The sequence below is a fragment of the Pongo pygmaeus genome, chromosome 13 (genome assembly GCF_028885625.2).
Source record: "Pongo pygmaeus isolate AG05252 chromosome 13, NHGRI_mPonPyg2-v2.0_pri, whole genome shotgun sequence".
Lineage (NCBI taxonomy): Eukaryota > Metazoa > Chordata > Mammalia > Primates > Hominidae > Pongo > Pongo pygmaeus.
Window position 1 is genome coordinate 126,552,590 of NC_072386.2, and position 20,872 is coordinate 126,573,461.

General features: G+C 51.3%; 1 protein-coding gene across 8 annotated transcripts in view; it reads right to left on the reverse strand.

Moving 5' to 3' along the window:
* Nucleotides 1-5,379: 5,379 nt before the first annotated feature.
* Nucleotides 5,380-20,872, reverse strand: part of CAMSAP1 (calmodulin regulated spectrin associated protein 1) — a 97,718-nt gene continuing 82,225 nt past the window's right edge. For 7 of the 8 annotated variants that reach the window (XM_054500570.2, XM_063650045.1, XM_054500569.2 and 4 more), the window contains 8 exons: nt 20,772-20,856; nt 17,666-20,087; nt 15,843-15,979; nt 15,241-15,449; nt 14,823-14,925; nt 12,793-12,908; nt 12,001-12,119; nt 5,380-8,483 (listed from right to left, as the gene is read on the reverse strand). In XM_054500570.2, the coding sequence (XP_054356545.1) occupies nt 8,181-8,483; nt 12,001-12,119; nt 12,793-12,908; nt 14,823-14,925; nt 15,241-15,449; nt 15,843-15,979; nt 17,666-20,087; nt 20,772-20,856 (3,494 nt within the window). In that variant the 3' untranslated portion in view covers nt 5,380-8,180. Of the gene's footprint in view, nt 8,484-12,000; nt 12,120-12,792; nt 12,909-12,960; nt 14,694-14,822; nt 14,926-15,240; nt 15,450-15,842; nt 15,980-17,665; nt 20,088-20,771; nt 20,857-20,872 lie in introns of those variants that run through there. The other variant, XM_063650048.1, reaches the window with a different exon arrangement.

Below are 20,872 nucleotides of genomic sequence, written 5' to 3' on the forward strand. Positions count from 1 at the left end.
AGCACTCCCAGGACCCAGGCCTGGGGCTGGAGACAGGCTCAGCAGAGCAGAGCAGTGGTGGTGCCAGGAGGGGCCTGGGACAGGGCACGCTCTGGGCAGATCCTCCCCCACCTGCTGAGACCCGAGCACGTCCAGGCTTGCTTCATAAGCCACGCGGGGAGGACCCCAAGTCATCCTCAGGCCCTCGACTCCACCCCAGCTGGGCAGACAGCTCCTCTCCTCCTGCCACTTTCTCAAATAGCGGCCCCACCCCCGTGAGCTCCACTGAGGCCCAGACGTACACCCCCACCAGTGCCGTACACACTTCAACATCTTTGAAAGCAGAGCATCTTAACATCAACAGCGTGGCATAGTTTGATGGGCAGCATTTCTTTCTTGGTGGCACAAAATGATGATGTATCTTAAAATGAAGGACACCTTAGATTCCGTGAAATACGAAGTTGTCACTGGATGCTGCTATCCTCATCTGCCTGTGCGCTGGCTGGCCCGTAAGCTCCAGGAGGGCAGGGCTGGTAAGCACTGGCGCAAGGTGCACCTGCTGACACGGTGACTCCAGTGCAGGGTGCAGGGTGTGGAGGGGGGCGTAGCCACTCAGAAAGTCCAGAGACACCAACAGCCATGTGCTGTGGGGAAGGGGCAGGGCAGGATGGGCAGTTTTCTGTTCTGTTCTCTCCTGTGCACTTCTGAACTGTTTGCACAGCTGATACTTTCAAGGAAAGCATATATATATATTATATATATATATTATATATATCAAGGGCTGTGTATGCAATCAATTCACTTTCAGTGCAGGGCAAGGAAATTAACTCCAAAGGAGAGACTGCAGCCCAGAGCTTCCTGCAGGGCACCCACCTGGGTGTGTTCTGGGAAGAAGAGGGGCGCTGGCCCCCACCACAGCCCCAGCCAGACTTGTGGGAAACCCTCCTCACCCCTTGCCTCGCACTTCAGAATGCGGCCTTTCCTTTGTACCCTAATTCTCCGAGGCTGAAATGCTACCTCTGTGGGGCTTCTAAAACAAGATCTACATTACCAGTTTTTATTTGAAAGCATAGAAGTCAGGCCTGCAGCTTCTCCGTAAACGAAGAAAACCCATTTGCTTCTGAATTCTCAGACAAAAAAAAAGATTCAGACCGGGCTTGGTGGCTCACATCTGTAATCCCAGCACTTTGGGAGGCCGAGGTGGGCGTATCACCTGAGGTCAGGAGTTCAAGACCAGCCTGGCCAACATGGTGAAACCTTGTCTCTACCAAAAATGCAAAAATTAGGTGTGGTGGCGTGTGCCTGTAGTCCCAGCTATTAGGGAGGCTGAGGCAGGAGAATCACTTGAACCCAGGAGGCGGAGGTTGTAGTGAGCTGAGATCACGCCACTGCACTCCAACCTAGGCGACAGAGTGAGAGTCCATCTCAAAAAGAAAAAAAAAAAAAGCAGATTCATCTTCAAAACAATAAACGAACCCTCCACCACCCACTTTCCAGCTGGGTCCACACCTCGCCCAAGTGCTCTGCAGGGAGAGCGTGGCCGGTGCTGTCTCTAAGGGACAGAGTGTGGGGAGGTGACCCTCAGCCTAACCGCCAATTGTCTGCTGTCGCCCCCCCTCCCAGCACCAGGTCGAAGTCTGCACACTCACAAGACTGCTCCACCCACAACAGGCTCCCGGGGGATGAGGTGCCAAACACAAGAGTGTGTTCACAGGCGGCACTCATGACACGGCTGCTCTACAGGAACTGCCAGCCTGGCGCGCCGTAGGAACTGCCAGCCTGGCGCGCCGTGGGCTCTGCCCTGTGTACCTGGCTGCCACCCTCAGAACAGTCTTTGCGATGTGGTTACCGTTGGGCTTGACCCCTGTTCCTCGCTCGACACGGCTCCTGTGCCTGCCACGGGCCCCCCCGCCCTCCCAAGCCTCCTCCTGAGGAAGTTACTGGGAGGCTGACTAGAATAGCCCTCTCCAGTGTGCCCAGCCCGGGGCTGGGACTCTTAACCACAAGGCTCAGGGTGCCACCGCCTCACCCCATGTCTGGCCTGGTGTGTGTACCAGGGCCCTCCAGAGAGCGCTCCCGAGCCACTCGCAGCCCACGGGCCCTCGCTGTGCCTGGAAGGCAGGGCTCAGGCCGGGAGCCCCAGGGTCTCCACCATTCAGACACAGCCTTTGCACCAAATGACTTGAAGTTCTGCAGCTTAGTTTAAAAACCCGATTTGTAGCTAAAATAGCCACACATAAGTGGTGATCTCATTTCTTTTCTTTCCCTAACAGATAGGCCCACAGTTCTTATAAAGCTCATTTTGTCTGACTACTCCGTGGCTACCATCCAACCCTTCCTGAAAAATGCTCCCCCTTCCCTTGAGAACAAGGTGGCACTCTTACAGCAAGGAGGCTTCCAGGCACAGAGCCTCCACCAAGACCCAGGCCCAGGGCGGCATCTTCACCACGCACTGACTGTCCTGTGTGCCAGCCACTGACACTCACCCAGTACCCACAGGGAAGATGGCCCAGCCTCTGCCCACTGGCCCACTGCTGCTCTCTGACCCGCACTGCAGAGCTCAGGGTGGTCGCACCCTCCCCTTCCCCGGCCACTGCCACCACATCACCACATCCCGTGGGCCACAGGGGACACTAAGGTACACAACACAGGCTTCCTCTGTTGGAGGAGCAAGGGCGGTGTCGCTGACCTCACCCCAACAGGAGGCTTCACCAGCTTTTACCTACACCGCCTGGAGCAGCCACCACGATCTAAGAGCCAACCACAGCCCACCAAGGAAAAGGCCCTGCTGTGCAGCCTGCGGGTGCGAAGGGGTCCCCGCGTTCCCTCGCCTGGCTGTGTGCCACCTGGGGCTACAATGTCCACCTCTGGCCCTTGAAGACTGTAATGTAAGAACGACAGCAAAAGTCATCCTCAAGGAAAATAAACACCAAATGCCCATGCCTGCAACCAGCAGGTCTGCCTCCAGCACCGAGTCTGCAGCCAGCCAGCAGCCGGGAGTGTCTTCCCCAGGAATGACAATGCTTGTGCCCCACTAAGTTGACTTCCTGGGATGAGGAAACACTACCCACGCAACCACACAGCAACCTGCAAGTTGAACAAGAGTCCGACTTGGAGAAACATACACAGAAATAATGCCAATACTGGAACAGAAACCCGTGTGCCCACCATACACCCAACACTCTGCCTTCCCAGCACCTCCAATGGGCCACAGGGACCTGGTCCAGCTGACCGACTTGTACTGGCAGTTAAATGTGTAGAAAATAGGGCAAAAATATGTATCCACAAATATAATTTAGAAGCAAAGTATTATAGGAGGGAACCTTGGTGACAAATATTGGAACCACTGATTTTAAAACCAGAACAAGCACTTTGTCAAAAGTTTATTGGGCTGGAAGCTTGGGATCTGCTTTCCTCTAAGTATGTTCTACTTTAAATTTTAAAAGAATATGGATTGCATTGTAATGAAAACAAAAATTTACCACCTGGCATAAAAGGGAAAAAAAAAGGGTCTCCTGGAGAAAACGGAAATTAGAGAGATTTATCAGTTCAACTAAAAAATCACTTTTTAAAAAACCCTTTTTTTTTTTTGAGACAGTCTTGCTCTGTGTCACCCAGGCTGGAGTGTAGTGGCGCGATCTCAGCTCACTGCAACCTCCGCCTCCCAGGTTCAAGTGATTCTCCTGGCCCAGCCTCCTGAGTAGCTGAGACCACAGGTGAGCACCACCACGCTCGGCTAATTTTTGTATTTTTAATGGAGATAGGGTTTCACCATTTTGGCCGGGCTGGTCTCAAACTCCTGACCTGTCAGGTAATCTGCCCACCTCAGCCTCCCAAAGTGCTGGGATTATAGACATGAGCAACCACAAGACTTTAAATGCCCATCCCTAAGCGACAGCACCCCACAGTGCACACCGACGCAGGCCCAGGGGCTGCACGGGGAAGACACAAAGCGAGCACCCACTGGGGTCCTCTGGGACCAACCCCAACAGCTGGTGCCTCTGTCAGCACACCTATCGTACAGGAGTCTCCATCTAACCCACCGTGTTATTAATCATTTCAACTATAAAGGGAACGTACTTTTCATGATAGCACGAAACTAGAAGGATGTGTATCATTCTTTCCACAATGAGAAAGGACATGAGATCTCCTCCAACTGGGAGTAAGCAAGCCGGGTGCCATGTGGGCTTTTCTCAACCTTGCCCTGTGGCAGCAACATGGATCCTGCAAGCATCATCCCCGTGTGCCCCCGACAGCATGTCTCCAGCCCCATTTGTGGCAAGCCACACTCAGAGCAGGGTCCTCCTCCTCCTGAAGGCTGTGTGCACATCTGAATGGCAGGCCGCACCCTCAATCACAGGCTGCCAGAGCTAAAGTACCTTAGTTTGCAGTTCGAGAGCATCATTTACCAGATGAAAAAAAGAGAGCTACTGAGAAGTGGCTCCAAGGCCAAGCTGGTTAGTTGCTGACCATCATCGCGATACTAGTGTAGAACTTCATTTGTATGGGAAATGTGGTTTAATACTTTTGAACCAGAAGCAACCCAAATTTTTCACTGCAAATAGATATTCTACCCTGAAACAAATCATTCAGCAATTCATTCACAGGTTTTGTGCCTGGGCTTGTCTACGTGGAGTGGAGTCTGCTAATCTATTTCTTTGCCCTATCATGCATTCCCATTATATGTTGCTTTGGTAAAGTATTGCTACGTGAGAAATAACTGGAGAAATTTAACTTGCTCTTTCTAAAGGAGAAAGAACAAAACCAGGCATCTGCAAACAGCTTGCAGGTGGAGATCACCCCTCTTCTAGATGGCGGACAGACGAGGACACTGACTTCGACAGCTGAAATTTACTTTCCCAGTTCATAATCCTGGAAAACGGCACCAGGAGGAAGGAGAGGAACTTGCCATCTGTACGGCGAGATGCTCCCGGGAGCCCAACTTTCTTACAAGAGCAAGTTCTGCTCTCTGAACCCTCTAACAAACCCCACAGCCTGGGCCTTCAAATGTGATAAATTGAAGCAAATGGAGACTGTGAATGACAGAATATCCTACATGGCTCCGCTGGTGACGTCCGAATCCCTTGGACTGCCCTTAAAAATACACCTCCACCTTCGATGCCAGAAAAAAACTAGACAAACAGCAAGGCACCCACTCAAGCCCTGTAAGAAAAGGCAGGTGTGAAAGTCAGAGATGCAGTCCTGGGTGTGTCTGCTTCCCAGTAACACAGACAGACTTGACCAAAACAATGATGGAGAGATACAGCTACTGTCCTTTTCAAAAACATTCACAGAAAAGTTGAAACTCAACTCCTTTAGAGATGCCCGTTCACACTTCTCACAAGTCAAACCCCATTGCACAAAATAAATCACAATCAATTGTAAACGTTCTCCAAGTGATGAATTTTTAAGAGAAAATTTTATTTCAATAAATATTTTGCCCTCCAAGTGACAACTACAATTTCAGGGAGGTAAAAGTATAACCTAGAAGTAATTTAGAATTATTCCACTTTTCAATTTTGCCTGAGTGAAGAATACAGTTTGGGCCTGAAGTCTGCTAAGAGACTGCACCGCAGTGACACGCGTAGAAAGTCAAAAGGACACATGGAAAGCAGTCCGTCTTTGGTGCACGCACACAGCCATGTGCACGCACACGTGTGGGTAGAACGTATCTGCACATACATGTGTAAAATAATGGGACTCACGCAAGTTTCATTTCTCTTTCAACCCTTCTGGGCTCCCAGAATTCTAGCATTACCAAGGATTTACACATAAACTTCATCATACATTGAATCATTTGGTTTACACTTTCTTTACAAAGTTATATCCTAAATGGGTAGAGCAGCTTGTCTTAAATAACAAGGTTAGAATTCTGAGACGCAACGAAAGTTGTGCAAGCTTTCCGCTGAAAGAAATTTGCAACGAGACACAAATACCACTGCAGGGGCTTTGAAAATAGGAGACATTGATAAACAGAGCTATAAGTCAGTGTTATCAACTGCAAAATCATGACTTTACCACCACCCAAGCCAGAAAGGCCCAAAAGCACTACCACGAAAACTAATCCTGTGTCTGAAACTTTTCAGGACCAATTAAAAGGGTTGCTGTGTCCAAGCGTGAAGAATGCAAGGATGCTTCTGTCATCCGTTAGGCGAACACTGGCCTGGGGACTTGGGACATCCGGAATGTCCGTGCCACGTTAGTGCTTACTTGCAACAAACAGTGAAAAATCCTACACGCTTAAGGGCAAGTTTCAGGATGTTCCACACACTGACTCATTCCATGGAGAAAATCCAGAATTGATTCAGACGTCCCATGGGAATGCAATTTTCCAGCTCTATGCCAGATATTTTCTAGCTCTTCATTAAAAAGAATCCAATTCCACTGACTTTGATAGGGCCATGGTAAAAAAACAATGTGAAACTCCTATAAAGCAAGGAGTTGGTGTCGCCTGGTCAGCGAAATGAGCCACAGCAACCTCACACATACGATTCAATGTAAAGCAAATTAGTTCATCACTTTATTACATCTTAGTGCTTTCTTAAAATAAATACGGTAATATCATATCAAACATACAGTGAGAAATAAAGCCCATGTGTGAAAGTATGGTAACAGAAAGCTCACTCAGGACTGTGTAACTCAGCACTTAAGAAATCATACAGCCTTTAGTTCCCTATTTACAGGACAGAGAGCGGCTGTGTCGAACACGATATATACAAAATTGCAAGAGACTGTACTTTTCTTCAAAGGACTGAGGAAAGGGGAATAAGACCTATAATTCCTTCTAACCTTCTGTACCATGTTCCCTCCTTCCTTATGTACACGACTCACTCATGTTTTTTGTCTATCTAAAATTATGTTAACAGTTAAATTTCTCTCTTTTCCTCCCAATTACTGATCTTTGATTTTTTCTGCAGTTCGAGATAGATTCAAGTAACACTCCCAAGAAAATATGTGCAAAACTAATGTTAGTGGCTCCAGAATCTTCCGGCAGCTGGTCAGTTGCAGCAGTGTCTGGCAGCCGTGGCTGGCACGCACCTGCTCCCGGGAATGTCCACTCCACAGAAGCAACAACACCATTGGGACCAAGGCAGAAAGAACCCAAAGCCATCCACTTACTTGGAGTTCTGAAATAACTGCAAATAACCACTTAATTGTTTTTAAATAGGCAACAAAACAAAAGTATCCATCTACAGGGGAAACAGCAGCTCCTCTGAGAGCATGCAGTGCTTCCAGATGCAGAATCCAGACAGGACAAGCCGTGACCTAACAAAACCACTGAAGGGACTGTCAGCTTAAGTGCATCACCTTTTGGGACAAACATGCTCAGAATGAAAAATATTCTACTTTACCAAAATCTGTCTTTATTAAAGTGAACAAATCAGAGCACTATCCAAAACTTAACTAATGATGGCTGCAGTTGGCTCAGCTTGCCTACTTTAAATGAGGCAAACATCAGCTCCTAGTGCCATTCCCCATCCTCATGACTGCGTGCCAGAAATCATCACCTTCACATTTGTAAACGTTATTTTAGCGGAAGACAGACTGCAGATTTCAGTGAACTGGTATTTTCGTGCAGCAAGGGGTAAGAATTTTTTTTCAGAGATCTTAGAATTGGATATAAATGTTGGCAGTAGACACAATCAATAAATATCATACAATTTCTCAAATGAAAAAGATTTCCCATTATGAATTCCTTTGCTATAGACATTCAAACACCCCAAGCCAAGATTGAGCCTCAGTCCTATAGTCACATGAGATTACAGCTGGCCAACACGAGGGTGTCAGGCAATGTGCAAGGGGGCGAGGTGAGAAGCAAGAAAGCAAAGTGGATCACATCTAATCTATGCTGAAGGAGAACTTCAAGTAAGGGAGCTCCGTGGCCCGGGACCTGGCTGTGAACACCCTCCTCTGGGAGCCTCAGTGGTCAGCGGTGGCCACAGCAGTGCGAGCCACTGCAAAAGCGGCATCTACTCCCCCATCCTCGCCCTGCCTGGCATCCTCTGCGTGAGATGAGCACTGAGAGAGGGGTTTTCTTCTGCTGTCTAGAAACCTCTTTGCAAAAGGTCTGTGACTTTGCACACTTCGTACCCAAACAGATGAAAACAATAAATAAGGACCTCGTGGCACCCTCTGGATGCCGGCCACAAGGGCGTCATTTACGAGTCTGGGTCACCCTTCGGACGCCGGCTGCACCGGGGTCATTTACGAGTCTGGGCCTTCTTTGGCACTGCGGGCCGCTTGGGCTGCCACAGGTGGTTGTGGATTGTGAGTGCGTCCACACTGACAGACATGGTTTTGGCTGGGATCAAGTTAAACTGTTTTCGGTCTGAGCTGTATTTATACAGCTTGTCGATCATTTTCTTGGTGATGCTCTTTGGCCCCGTGCCAGTGAGTTTGTAGATTTCCTCAGTGTCAGGATAGTAGCAGTAAAGCGCCCTGAACTGGCAGCCAGCATCACGGAACAGTATGATGTAGTGATTGGCATCACACTTCTCCAGCTCCTGTGCAGAGAGAGAAAAGGGGAAGAGACAAACACTTCAGGGCCACTCCAATCGCCACGAATTGGGCTCCCCTCCCACAGCGGTTCAACCAGCACCGCTCCGTGGGAAGCTCTCCCACCCGTCAGCTATAGCCTGCCTGTTGTAAACAACTACAGCAGACCCCTGTCCAGGAGCACTATATGCCATTGAGACTTTACTTAAGAAGTCTAAGCAGGCAGGGGGGAAAAAATGCTTTTACGATTAAGTGGAAAAGTACATGAAAAGACGCTCATCATTAGCCACCAGAGAAATGCCAGTCAGAAAGAGACATCGTATCATGCCCACAAGGACGGCTGGAACCCAGAAGCAGGGCGGTAACGAGTGCTGGCGAGCCATGGGACTTGTTCACTGCCAGAAAGACACAGAGCACAGCAGCTGCTGTGAAAAACAACTTGGCTCTTCTCCAAACCATCAGGCAGTTACCGTGGGACCCAGCAATTCCTCTCTCACGTATGTACTCAAGGGAAATGAAAACACGCATCCACACAAAACACTGCATATAAATAACAGCACTATCCCTCACAGGCAAGAAGTAGAAACGAAAATATCACATGTACCCCCAAAAATATGCAAATCTGTTCCCTATCAATAAAAAATGTTTTAAGTAGAATCAACCTAAGTGTGCATCAGCAGATGACGAGATGAACAGCACGGGGTTGGAGCATGCAACGGAGCATTATCCAGCTATGAAAAGGAATGGAGTCCTGGTACACACTACACTGAGAAACCTCAGAGCATCACGCTAAGTGAAAGAAGCCCGACCCAAAAGGTCATATAAATTATGATTCCAGTTATATAAATGCCCAAAACAGGCAAATCCATGGAGACAGACTGGCAACCGCCAAGAGCTTGGGTGCAGGAAGACTAGGGGAGTGACTGTTCACGGGCACGGAGTTTCTTTTTGTGAGGAAGAAAATGTTCTGAAATTAGGCGGTGGTGATGGTTGTGCTATTCTATGAATGTACTAAAAACCACTGAATGGTATAGCTTAAAAGGGTGAATTTTACGGTATGTGAATGATTATCTCATAAAGCTGTTTGGGCCGGGCGCGGTGGCTCACGCTTGTAATCCCAACACTTTGGGAAGCTGAGGTGGGCGAATCACTTGAGGTCAGGAGTCCAAGACCAGCCTGGCCAATATGGTGAAACCCCATCTCTACTAAGGATACAAAAATGAGCCGGGCGTGGTGGCATATGCCTGTAGTCCCAGCTACTCAGAGAATCGCTTGAGCCTGGAGGGGTGGAGGTTGCAGTGAGCTGAGATTGCACCACTGCACTCCAGTCTGGGCGACAGAGTGAGACTCCATCTCAAAAAAAAAAAAAAAAGACGACTCTGAAGTAAGTATGACAAACGGCTGATGCCTGTCGCCGCGTTTGTTGATTGTATTCTGAAGTTTAAAACATATCTTCAAGTGTTTTGGTAACTTTTAAAAACAAACCCTCCACACGCCTGGGAATGGGAGCACGTGTGTCTGCTCTAGCAGTTCTCCACATGCGGCCCAGGCATCCTGAGGCCTTCCCAGGAATCTCAGGGTCAAGCCCTTGACCTCAAAAGGCTAAGGCCTCACTGCCTCTCACAAGTGTGCAGCGGAACCTTCCCAAGGCCCTGGGCTGTGTGGTTGTAATGGACGGAGGGCGCGAGCGGCTGAGATGCCAGCCCTCTTATGTCAATGCCACTCTTCTATTTATTTGGCTTTAGAAAAGTTACTTTTCATAAATATACAATGTATCAGTATATAATGGGGTTTATTATTTTAAATAAAACATATTTTTTAAAAGAATCCAAAACTGTATATATAATACTGATTTCAACCCTACACACTGTGTTTAAATATGAACAGAATTAGACGCCAAAAAGAAAGAAACATTTAATTTGTAGGGACAGTGGGACTGTGGGACTGTGGGGAGTGGGGTTCATCTTATTTACTTATTGCTGCCTGCGCAGTAAGGAAGCGTGTGGTGCCCACAGCTTATGTGGCACAGCTGAGAAGGCTGCTGTCCTAGAAAGGCCTGCCTGCTGGGCGGCCCTCGGTGGGTGCCTGGGAACTTGCTATCTGCAGAGCTCCCAGTCACTCACTGGCTGACAGGAGGGCCTCCCTGAGCCTGAACTGCTGGTCGCACGCTGACGCTGGTTTCCTCCCAGGCATCAGGCACGCTGCTGCACACTGGGCAGGGGGTGTGCCTTGTGACCAGCCCCCAGGGAGAGCTCAGGGCATCCAGTCTCAAAAGGGCTTTCCATGGCCCATAGGCTGCTGTGGATCCGCTGCTGGAAGAAAGAGAGCAGAGGGAGCTGCACAGGGCCTGGCCCCACCTCTCTCTTCTCCCTCTTGACCCAGTGGCTCTGGCTCCCTCCACAGTGCTGGAATAAATCTAAGCCATGGGTCGACTCCACACTGAGGGCCACGAGTCCTTCCAGTGCATCTCTGCATGCAGGGTGATCCTGGGGGCCACTGATACAAGGGGCCAATCAACTGTCCGTGTGGAAATCTAAGCAGGAAGGGCATGACCCTGGCCTCTTCTGTCCCCAGTGCCATGAGACCTGCCTAGGTCGGGGCCATTCTTAGTCTAGATGATCTTCACTATCAAGAAAAGAACACATCCATTTTAAAGTGGGTCACAAATTCTGTATCTCACTTTAATTTTTACAACTAAACCAACTAAGGACCAGGGGTTAGTCTTAATTATTAAAAAGCAGAATTTCTGGTGGATGACAGATTGTTGCATAATTTTCACTCACTCATTCACAAGCCGTTGTGTCCCAAGGCCAGCAACTTAAGGCCACACACCAGCCTGAATCTGGGGCAGGGTCCAGTGGCTCTGCCTCCTCTCCCCTGGAATCCCAGTCCTGCCCCTCAGGGGCCAGCCTAGACCCCGCGCAGGACCCTCAGATTCCTGCTTCCAGGACCCTCAGATTCCTGCTTCCAAGCCCCTCCCTGGGCATGCACACTGGGTGCTCCGGAGTCCACACACTCAGCGGATGCGCGCCTCCTCCTGCCCTCCCCGCTCCGTCCTCCCCAACCCACCACTCCATCCTCCGTCTTCCGTCCTCCCCAACCCACCGCTCCAGCCCTGGACTCTGTTCCTCACTCACCTCCAGGCTGCCTCCCTGGCTTCCCTGCTGACTGCTCTGATCTACTGGGAAGGGCAGGTGGGTTCCTGGCTCTCCTCTGCCCACACCTGCATCCACTCTCTCACTCTGAGTAAAGCCAAGTCTTTCCTCAGCCCAGGGGCACCACATGGGGATGTAGCCTCTGAACCCTGCCCTGTCCTCCTGGGTGTTCCTCCAGCACAGGCTCGCTGCAGCCCCTGGACCTTGGCATGTCTCACTCCCACCTGCCTGGAACGGCCTTCCCTGAAATCTGCATCCTCCCTAGTAACTCTCGTGCATCAAAGATTAGGGGTGTTTTCTTCTAAAAAGAACCCTTAATTTATAAACACTTTTTATTCCACATAAAAACAGGTTGAAACGTGATACTTGCCTCCAATATGGAATTCTTGTGGGGTTCATTCACTTTTCCAGCCAGGCAGCAATGGGATATGGCATTGTGAATAATCGGTTTGTTTGATTTACTACTGGGCTCCTTAAAGAGCTTGGGACCTAAGAAACGAGGCCAGGGTTGGCAAAATTATTATTTTAAGGCACGAACACACACAAAAAAGAAAGCCAACAATGTCTTAGAAGCAAGCAATGAGTAGGCTGAATTACAGATATTTATGATTATTTAAAAATGGGAAGTAAAAACCACGTAAATTTATTCAAAAGAATTTTAAGTTATAAATTTTTAGACAACTAAAGACAAAGTAATCAATAATTTATCCCCTTTCTAAATTCAGTGTCTTAACTATAAAAAAAGACAAAATCAGGTAAATAATTTGTAAAAAGTCTAAAGTTCAAAGGCCCCAGGACATATGCCTCAGCCACAGCAGCACCTCCAGTTCACCGTGCCCCGAGCCCACGCCTGCTCCGAGGGCAGCTGGTGAGAGCCAAGTACTCCCAGCACTCCCGGGCTCTGCCGCCCCCAGGTCTGCCGCCCCCTGCACAGCAGACAGCAGGGCAGATGGCCAGGAGGGCAAGGCAAGCCTAAGAGCTTCTACTAAGCCACATGCCCATTTCAGCACCAAAGAGCTAAAAATAGCTCTCTTTCACTACATCAAACATCTTTGTTAGAAAAATACTTTTTAGACCAAAATAGAGAACAGATATTGAAAGAGCCACGCAAAGGTGTGCGGCCATGCCCACGATGACCTCTCAGGAGGGCGAAGGCTGTCACCTGTGTACTCAGCCACTGAGGCCAGGGAAGATGCCGCCGACGCGGTCTCCCAGTCTCGGTCTGTGCTCCTGCTCGCGTTACGGCTCAGTATGGGCAGGGCTTCCATCGATTCCACTCTGCAGGCAGAAACAGACAAGAGACAGGCAGGTGAAGCGCTGGCTTCCTCTCACCACTGCTGGCAAGGGGCTGGCCCGCAACCAGGACAGGAAGCACATCAGCAGGGGAGAAGGCTTTCAGTGACGGTGGGGGCTCAGTTGCCACAACTCCCACATAGTACAGACACTCTGAGCAAAATACAAAAGCAGGCACTAGGGAGTGACGAAGACAGACAGAGGGGAGTCAGCCCTTCACCGAAGGGGTTCACCTCCATGCAGTCCTTGCTCCAGGCACCGCCCCCTTGAGCAGGGCACAGGCACAGCATAGGGCACAGTGCTGCTGGCTCAGGAAGCCAGGGATGAGACCTAGGGAAGGAGGGGCTACAGCAGGCCAAGTCTGAAAACTTGGGTCCCAGTGACTCTGATCCCTGGAAGGCCTGAGCTCCACCCTGCAGGGAAGTCTCCACTGAGCACAACAGATGCCAAAAGGCTGGACACAGCTGCTCCGAGATGTCGGCTGCTGCGCTCACAAGGGAGGCAGAGACAGTCTGAATCCAGTCAGGGTAACTGACCACCAGAACAAAAACCCAAACAGAATCTGCAGTCCCTCGGAGGGATCTGCCACAAAGCCCAGAGACAAGGAGGAGCCATGAGACGGGTGAAGAGACAAGAAAACACGGCCCACAGGTGCAGACAGAGCAGGAGCCACACGGTGTGCACATAAAAATAAAGGGACACATGGGCAGGGGAAGCCCTCGCTCCCACGAGAGCTGACAACATGCGTGGAGGAAGCGGTGAGCAAGAGCTCCATGGTGGTCACTAAAGCCCCTGCGGGACAGTTCCGTGAGGTCCCGACCAGTCCCCAGCCTCTCTCCTGAAGTTACTTTCTCATCACAGGAGCAGTCCTGGGGCCCACCCGAGAGGCTGCGTTGAGAAAGACGCACGCTCACTTCTGGGCTGCTCAATCAGAAGCGCGAGGCCTCAGTCTCATCACAGGAAACCGATACTGAGAGGCAGCCAGAAGGATAACTGACCTGTGGTTACCAAAAGTCAAGGTCCAGAAAGGCACAGAAAGGCTAAGGAACTGCTCTGGATTGAAGGCGACTAAAGGGACACGGCATCTCAAGGCCATTCATCGCCCCAAACCAGATCCCGGACTAGAGAACAACATAGTTGTCAGGGATACTCTTGGGACAACTGAGGACAGCTGAATGGGGACCGCAAATCAGATGAAGTACTGCCTTGGTAACTGATAACACGAGAAAACATTCTCGTTCTAGGAAATACACACTTAAGTATTTAAGCATAAAAGGCCAGACATCTCCAACGGAGTGGTTTTTTTCTGTTTATTTTTGCTTTTGGGGGTTTTTTGGCAGCGTCTCACTCTGTTGGCCAGGCTGGAGTGCAGTAGCGTGAGCACAGCTCACTGCAGCCTCAACTTCCTGGGCTCAAGCAATACTACCACCTCAGCCTCCCAAGTAGCTGGGACTACAGGTGCATGCCCCCACACCCAGCTAACGTTTTTTTGTATTTTTTGTAGAGATGGGGGGTCTCACTCTGTTGCCCAGGCTGGTCTGGAACTCCAAGTCCCAAGTGATCCTCCTGCCTCAGCCTCCCAAAGTGCTGGAATCATGGGTGTGAGCCACCATGCTTGGACTCCAACGGACTCAAAACGATGAAGAAGCAGATGTGCACGTGTGGGCTGGGGGACAGGGGAGGGCGATAAGGTGAAGGCTGCCACGTTTAACCAGCTGGGGAGCCCGTGTGAAGGGCACTGGGATTCCTGATGACATGATTGCAACTATTCTGTAAATGTGAAATTATATCAAAATTAACGTTACAAAAGCCTCTCTCATCGTGTCGAATCAGGAAGTCCCACCCTGCCCCTCCGAACGTCCTCCAGCCCCGTTGCCGGCGGCGTCTCAGGCCCCTTACCGCTGAGAGGGTGTGCCCCCAGAGTGAACGCTCTCGGGTTCTGTCGTCGCCGCAGAGGCCAAGGACAGGCTGGAGCCTGACTGAGTCCGGCTCAAGTTATCAGCTGCCAGAGACAGAAACAGAGGACGGTTCATGAACAGATTCCGACAGACACGTACCTGTCCCCTGTACCTGTTCCCCTCACCTCGCCCTGCAGAGCTCGGTCACAGAGGCCGCGTCCCCACCCCGCCCCGGGGAGCCGGGCTGCGCCTGGATGTGCCGCACATCTGGTCTCAACATTGTCACCCATGAAACGGGGATAATCATCTCCACCCTTCCCGCCTCACGCCACTCTTGACAAAAGTGAAATGAGCCGAAGAACGTGAGGCCGCCGCCCGCGGAAGGAAGCGCTGCCCGCGTGAGGGCCGGGGCTGCTTACGGGTGGAGGAGCACTTGGTGCCAGAGTCGCTGCACGACTCTTCCCGGTGCACCGACTTCGGCCGCGGCTTCTTCGGCTTTGACTTGGGCTTGCCGAGCCCCTGCTCCTCTAGGATCTGCTGCTGCTTCCTCCGCAGGTACTCCTGCTTGATGAGCTCGCGCCGCGCCTTCTCCTCCTCCTTCCGCACCCGGTCTTCCTCAGCTTTGCGCCTGAGAGAAACACACGCCCAGACACTGCTCGGTCACGGGGCTTCTTCCACGACGCCTGTGCCGCGGCGCTCCGTCCAGGCGCGTTTCTCGGGTTCTCCCCGGCCGCCGGGACCAAGAGTGGCCAGCCTCCACGAGCGGGACACAGAGGCTGCAAGGGCCGTCCTGCAGATGACCCACCAAGGCCACACGGCCTCCCTGGCCACCGGCAACGCACGTCCTCGCTGAAGATCAGCAGGGGCCGTGAAAGTTCGGGGAGGTCGTCCATGGGAGGAGTACGACCGCCGCAGGCACTCACTGCCATGGTCCATGCCCAGTGCCAGGAACGGGACCGGGGCCGCCAGGGACCCACCAGGCTCCTGCTCAGTCTGCCTTCCCCCTCGGCGGGACGCTTACCGGGCTTCGTCACGCTTGAGCTCCACCTCCGCTTCCAGCTGCTGCTTGCGCACGCGGGCCTCCTCGGCCTTGCGCTGCTGCTTCAGGAGGAAGGCCGCCCGCTTCTTGGCGAGCTCATCTTCCGCCTTCTGTTCATCCTGCAAGGCAGAGACCACACAGAGCATGACAGGAACCCCCTCAGACGCCGGACATGGCCGCACTCGACCCAGCGGCCGACTTTCACTACACTTTTAAAAGTTTAACGCATAAAGACTTTTATGCTTTTCTTTAACCGTTACAGACTCCAAAATACGAATGAAGACAAATCAGGGCATTTCAAAGGCGCTCGGCATCACCCAACTTTCCAAACATCTCACGAAATCCAGTTTGCCTTAAAAAGTACACGTATATTTCCAGAATAAGAGCAAGGCTGGGCACAGTGGCTCACTCCTGTAATCCCAGCACTTTGGGAGGCTGAGATGGGTGAATCACTTGAGGTCAGGAGTTCAAGACCAGCCTGCCCAACATGGCAAAACCCTGTCTCTATTAAAAATACAAAAATTGGCTAGATGTGGTGGCTCACGCCTGTAATCCTAGCACTTTGGGAGGCCAAGGAGAGTGGATCACCTGAGGTCAGGAGTTCAAGACCAGCCTGGCTAACATGGTGAAACCGTCTCCACTTAAAAAGAAAAAAAAAAAAAAAAAAAAAACAAATACAAAAATTAGCCGGGCATAGTGGCACATGCCTGTAATCCCAGCTACTCAGGAGGCTGAGACAGGAGAATCGCTTGAACTCGGGAGGCAGAGGTTGCAGTGAGCCAAGATCATGCCCTTTTATTCCAGCCTGGGCGACAGAGCCACTCTGTCCAAAAAAAAAAAAAAAAGCGAAAAAGTGAATACTGAAGTTGGTCACAAATTTGTTTACATTTCAAAAGTGCAACCACCAAATAAAGCTTGCCTCTTTTGCTAAGATCCACCTGATGATTTGGTATCCTCTCAGTCAAATTCACAACTGCCTGGAGGCAAAGAAACAGCTGCGTGTCGCTTGCCGAGAGAAAACGTTCTGAGAAATAGGTCCTCAGGTGACTTTGCTGCTGTGTGAGCATCACGGAGTGTGCGCACACCTGGATGGCAGTGCCCCCCACAGGCCTCAGTTACACCAGCCACTGCTCCTAGACTACAGACCTGCACAGCACATTACTGTACCCAATACTGTAAGTAACTGTGTATCAAAATCTATCTAAACATTGAAAAACTACCACGAAAATATGGTCTTATCATCTTAGGAGACAACGAACGTCACAGCGAAACATCATGTGACGCACTGACTATTAAAACAGTTCAGTTTACGCTTCCCTTCATCTCTAAGGAAAAAATTACAAGAAAAACATACAAAAAATGTTTTTTGAAGTTGCTATATCAGAGGTTGGCAAACTTCACCCCACAGGCCAGGCCTGGCCACCACCAGAGCATTCTAACGACGAACGCTTTTTACGCTTTGGGGCAGGACATGGAGACAACAGGGTTTTGACTGTAAAACCAGCAAAAAAAAAAAAAAAAACTATGCTGAAAATCACATGAAATTCCAGTTTCAGGGCTCATAACAAAGTCATCTCAGCCACACCATGCTCACTTGCATGCGTATTGCCCGGGGCTGCTTCTGGCCAAGTGGAGTCCTCGGGACAGAGACTCTGTGGCCCACAAAGCTAAACACACACATCCCCCGGCCTCTTACGGGAGTGGCTGGCCAGCCTGGCACAGATCTGTGTTCTCTAACTCACTCACAATCACGTGGGGTGGCAACACATCACGAGTGCCTGAAACAGATGCTACCAATCCCTTACCTTGAAGAAGAAGCCAACCCCCGGCTTCTGGTCGCCTTCGCTGACAAGGTCCGCCGAGCCATCGAGGCTTGCCAGCTCCCCATCCTCGTCAGGGGCCTTCAGGTCAGAGAGGTCCACTTCAATGAGGCTGGCCCTGCTCCTCAGAGGCTCCTCCACAGGGATGCTCTCTTTTCCTGAGACATCTGAGGAGCTGGGCCCCACCTCCTTCACAGTCGCATCCAGAACCTCTTTGAGGCTCATCTGCTCCAAAAGAATGTTGGCATCTTTGGAAGAGGACAGAGTAAGTGTCCGCTGATTGCTTTCATCGTGGAGCCTGTAACTGTCGAAGAGACACTTCCCATGTGGGTCACCACTGGGCTCCAGGGCACCGTCCAGGCCAGGGTCCGTGGGCGTCCGAGGGTGGCTGCTGGCAGGGAAGGGTCTCAAGTGCGGGAGCGTCTCCACACTGGGCGTTGGGGTTTTACTTCGGGAGGAGCCCTGTGGCCTGTCTTTCGGGACCTTCAGCTCCGCCGGCCTTCCAGAACGGGAATTCCGGCCTTGACCCAGCCGGGGGGCTTTGCGGTGGCCAGCCACGCCCGTGGGGGAGAGTGGCTCCACGAAGTGGACTGGCGCCTTCACTTTGTGGTCCTGCGAGTTATTCCTAGAGCCCGGCACTGGGACTGTGGGGGACTTCATGAGAAGCTGCTCCTGCTGCTGAGAGATTTTCAGGATGGCCTGCTGCAGGGTACTGATGGTTTCGTTGAGCTTCTCGATGGAAAGGTCACATTCATTCACGTCAACAACCTCCCCAACGGTGTCCTCCAGGAGGGCGGCAGAGATCACCTTATTTCTCTCCAGCTCGTGCAGAGCCACAGGGTCTTTTGCTTTATGTTGCTGAGCAAAGGCCAGGCTCTCTTTGTCCACATCCTGAGGCTCGTGAAGGAGCTCCTCTCTCTGCTCCTCCTTCATGAGAAAGTCTTCAGTTTTGGAAACGGCGTCCCCACAGTCCTCCCCGTTGTGCTGAGAGTACTCCTTTGCAAAGTGCTCCGGCCTGAGGGGCGGGGAAGCCTCGGCCTTGCCCTTCTTCACCACATGCAGGAACGCAGCCTTGCCGAGCTTCAGGCGCTGCCTTGCCGACAGCGCCTCCATCTTCTTCTTCTGGGCCTCAATGGCCCTGCGCTTCTCCTCCAGCTGCATGTGCAGCTGTACCAGCTCAGATGCCAGGAGGCTGGCGGGGTCCCTGCTATGCCGGCTTGGGCTCTGCTCCCTCTTCTGCCTCCACGTCGTCAGAGGGGCTGGGCAGCTCTCAGACGCATCTGGCGTGGTCTTCTGGGAACTGCTGGTGCTGGACTTGGTCTCACAGCTGTTGAGTCTCTGGAGCTTCCTCTCCGCAAAGCTGGTCATCTTCACGCTCCCACTTGCCATGGAGACGCTGCTCATCTGAGAGGCTGTGCTCAGGCAGGGGCTCGAGCGGCCGCTGGCGTCATCTTTGTCTTCGTGTTCCTTCACCTTCATGTCCTCTTGCAGTTTGGCCGACTCTTCCTCCCCAATGTATCTGCTGAGAACCACAGGATGGGCCTCACCCATGAAATCGTGCTCGGCTTCCTCTATGTCCACCACATCCGAGTCAGAATCCTGCCTGAGGAGAGTCCACGGCTCCGAATCGTGGGAGTTGGGGCTTTTTGAACAACTAACATATAACCTTCCCTCGGTGTCTTCATCGGCCCTGCCTACATGAAGGAAGAAGCCATCCGTGGATGGTCCCTGGGGGAACGGATCGAATCCGCCAAGGGCCAGAGGCCCACCACACACCTCTCCTGCGGTTTCCACTGCCTGCGGTCCTGTCTCGGTGGGGTCGATGCCCATGGGGAATTCTGAGCATGGAATCGGGGTAAAAGTCCTATTCAAGTCGCGACTGCCAGTCATTTTCCTTCGTACCAAAGGCTGGGGGCCCTCGCTAGGCCTCCTGGACGTGATGCTCCTCGGTCTCCCTTCCCCCCGTTCATCCTCCTTGGTGATCACCTGCTTCTCTTTCGCTGGCTTAAGCACTGCTGGCATCAAAGGCTCCAAGAAAAAACTGTCAGGCTTACTTTCCGAGGTGTCCAGCTGTCCTTGGGGAGACCGGGCATTTGCTATAAGGCCTAAGGCCCGAGGTGAGGCCCTGGGGAACTCCGGGTCAGCCTGCTGGGGAGCCACGTCTGCTCTAACAATAGCCACAAGCTCTTCTTCCTCATCCTCAATACTGACATTGCTCAGGAGGCTCTTCCCGTGGGTCTTCGTGGCCGTGGGGTGTGGCTGGTTCTGTGGGGTCAGATTAACAATGTTGGATGCCAAACTGTCTTTGCTGATAGAGCGGGCCAAGCTGATGCTGTCGCCAGAGCTGGGATCCACTTCACAACTCGCAGCGTGATGTAGAGCAAAAGGTGTTGGCTGGGACGCAGGCCTGAAACACAGGGAAGGCCCACTGGGTGCGCTGCTGTATACACCAGAGACCTCCAACATGGCCCGGGGGGTGAGAACGCCGGCCACGCAAAGAGAATACGCCTCTCACATGCAGGAGATTTAAACTCACTCTTCCACGGGGCAGAAGAAAATCAGAGATAATTTCGGCTTTGTGATTCTCAAACACTCTAGTCCCAGGACCTCTTGATATCCTTAAAAATTACTGAGGACCTCAAAGAGCTTTTGTTTCTATTTATCAGTATTAATCTCTATTTATCATCCTACAAATTAATGCTCAGACATTTTCTAAACACTGATTAAAATTACAGTAATTAGCCCACTCCATGAAAAATGACTATATTCGCCAGAACGGAAGTTTCCAGTGTTAAGAGCAGGCACTATTTGACACCTGTATAGCTCTGGGATCTGGCTGGACCCTCATACCTGACTCCACCTGCTGCCACACCACATGGTGTGCAGCCTCTGAAAAATCCCATGGCACACTCACGAGAGTGAGGCTGCAGAGAGGCAGTAACTTCCTAGTGTTGTTATAAAAATAATTCTGATCTCAGGGACTCCCTAAAAGGGTCTCAGTGATCCTCAGGGGGTTGGGGCGACATCTTAAGAACTGCTGTTTAGTATAAAAAACATTCCAAACAGAAACATCGCTGAAACAGAGACTCACCTGGTTTTTTTTTCTGGCCAGGCTATTGCTGCTCCTCGAGGCTGACCATCAACTCGGGTCAAAGAATTCGATCGATGTCGTTGATCTGCAGTACAGAGGAA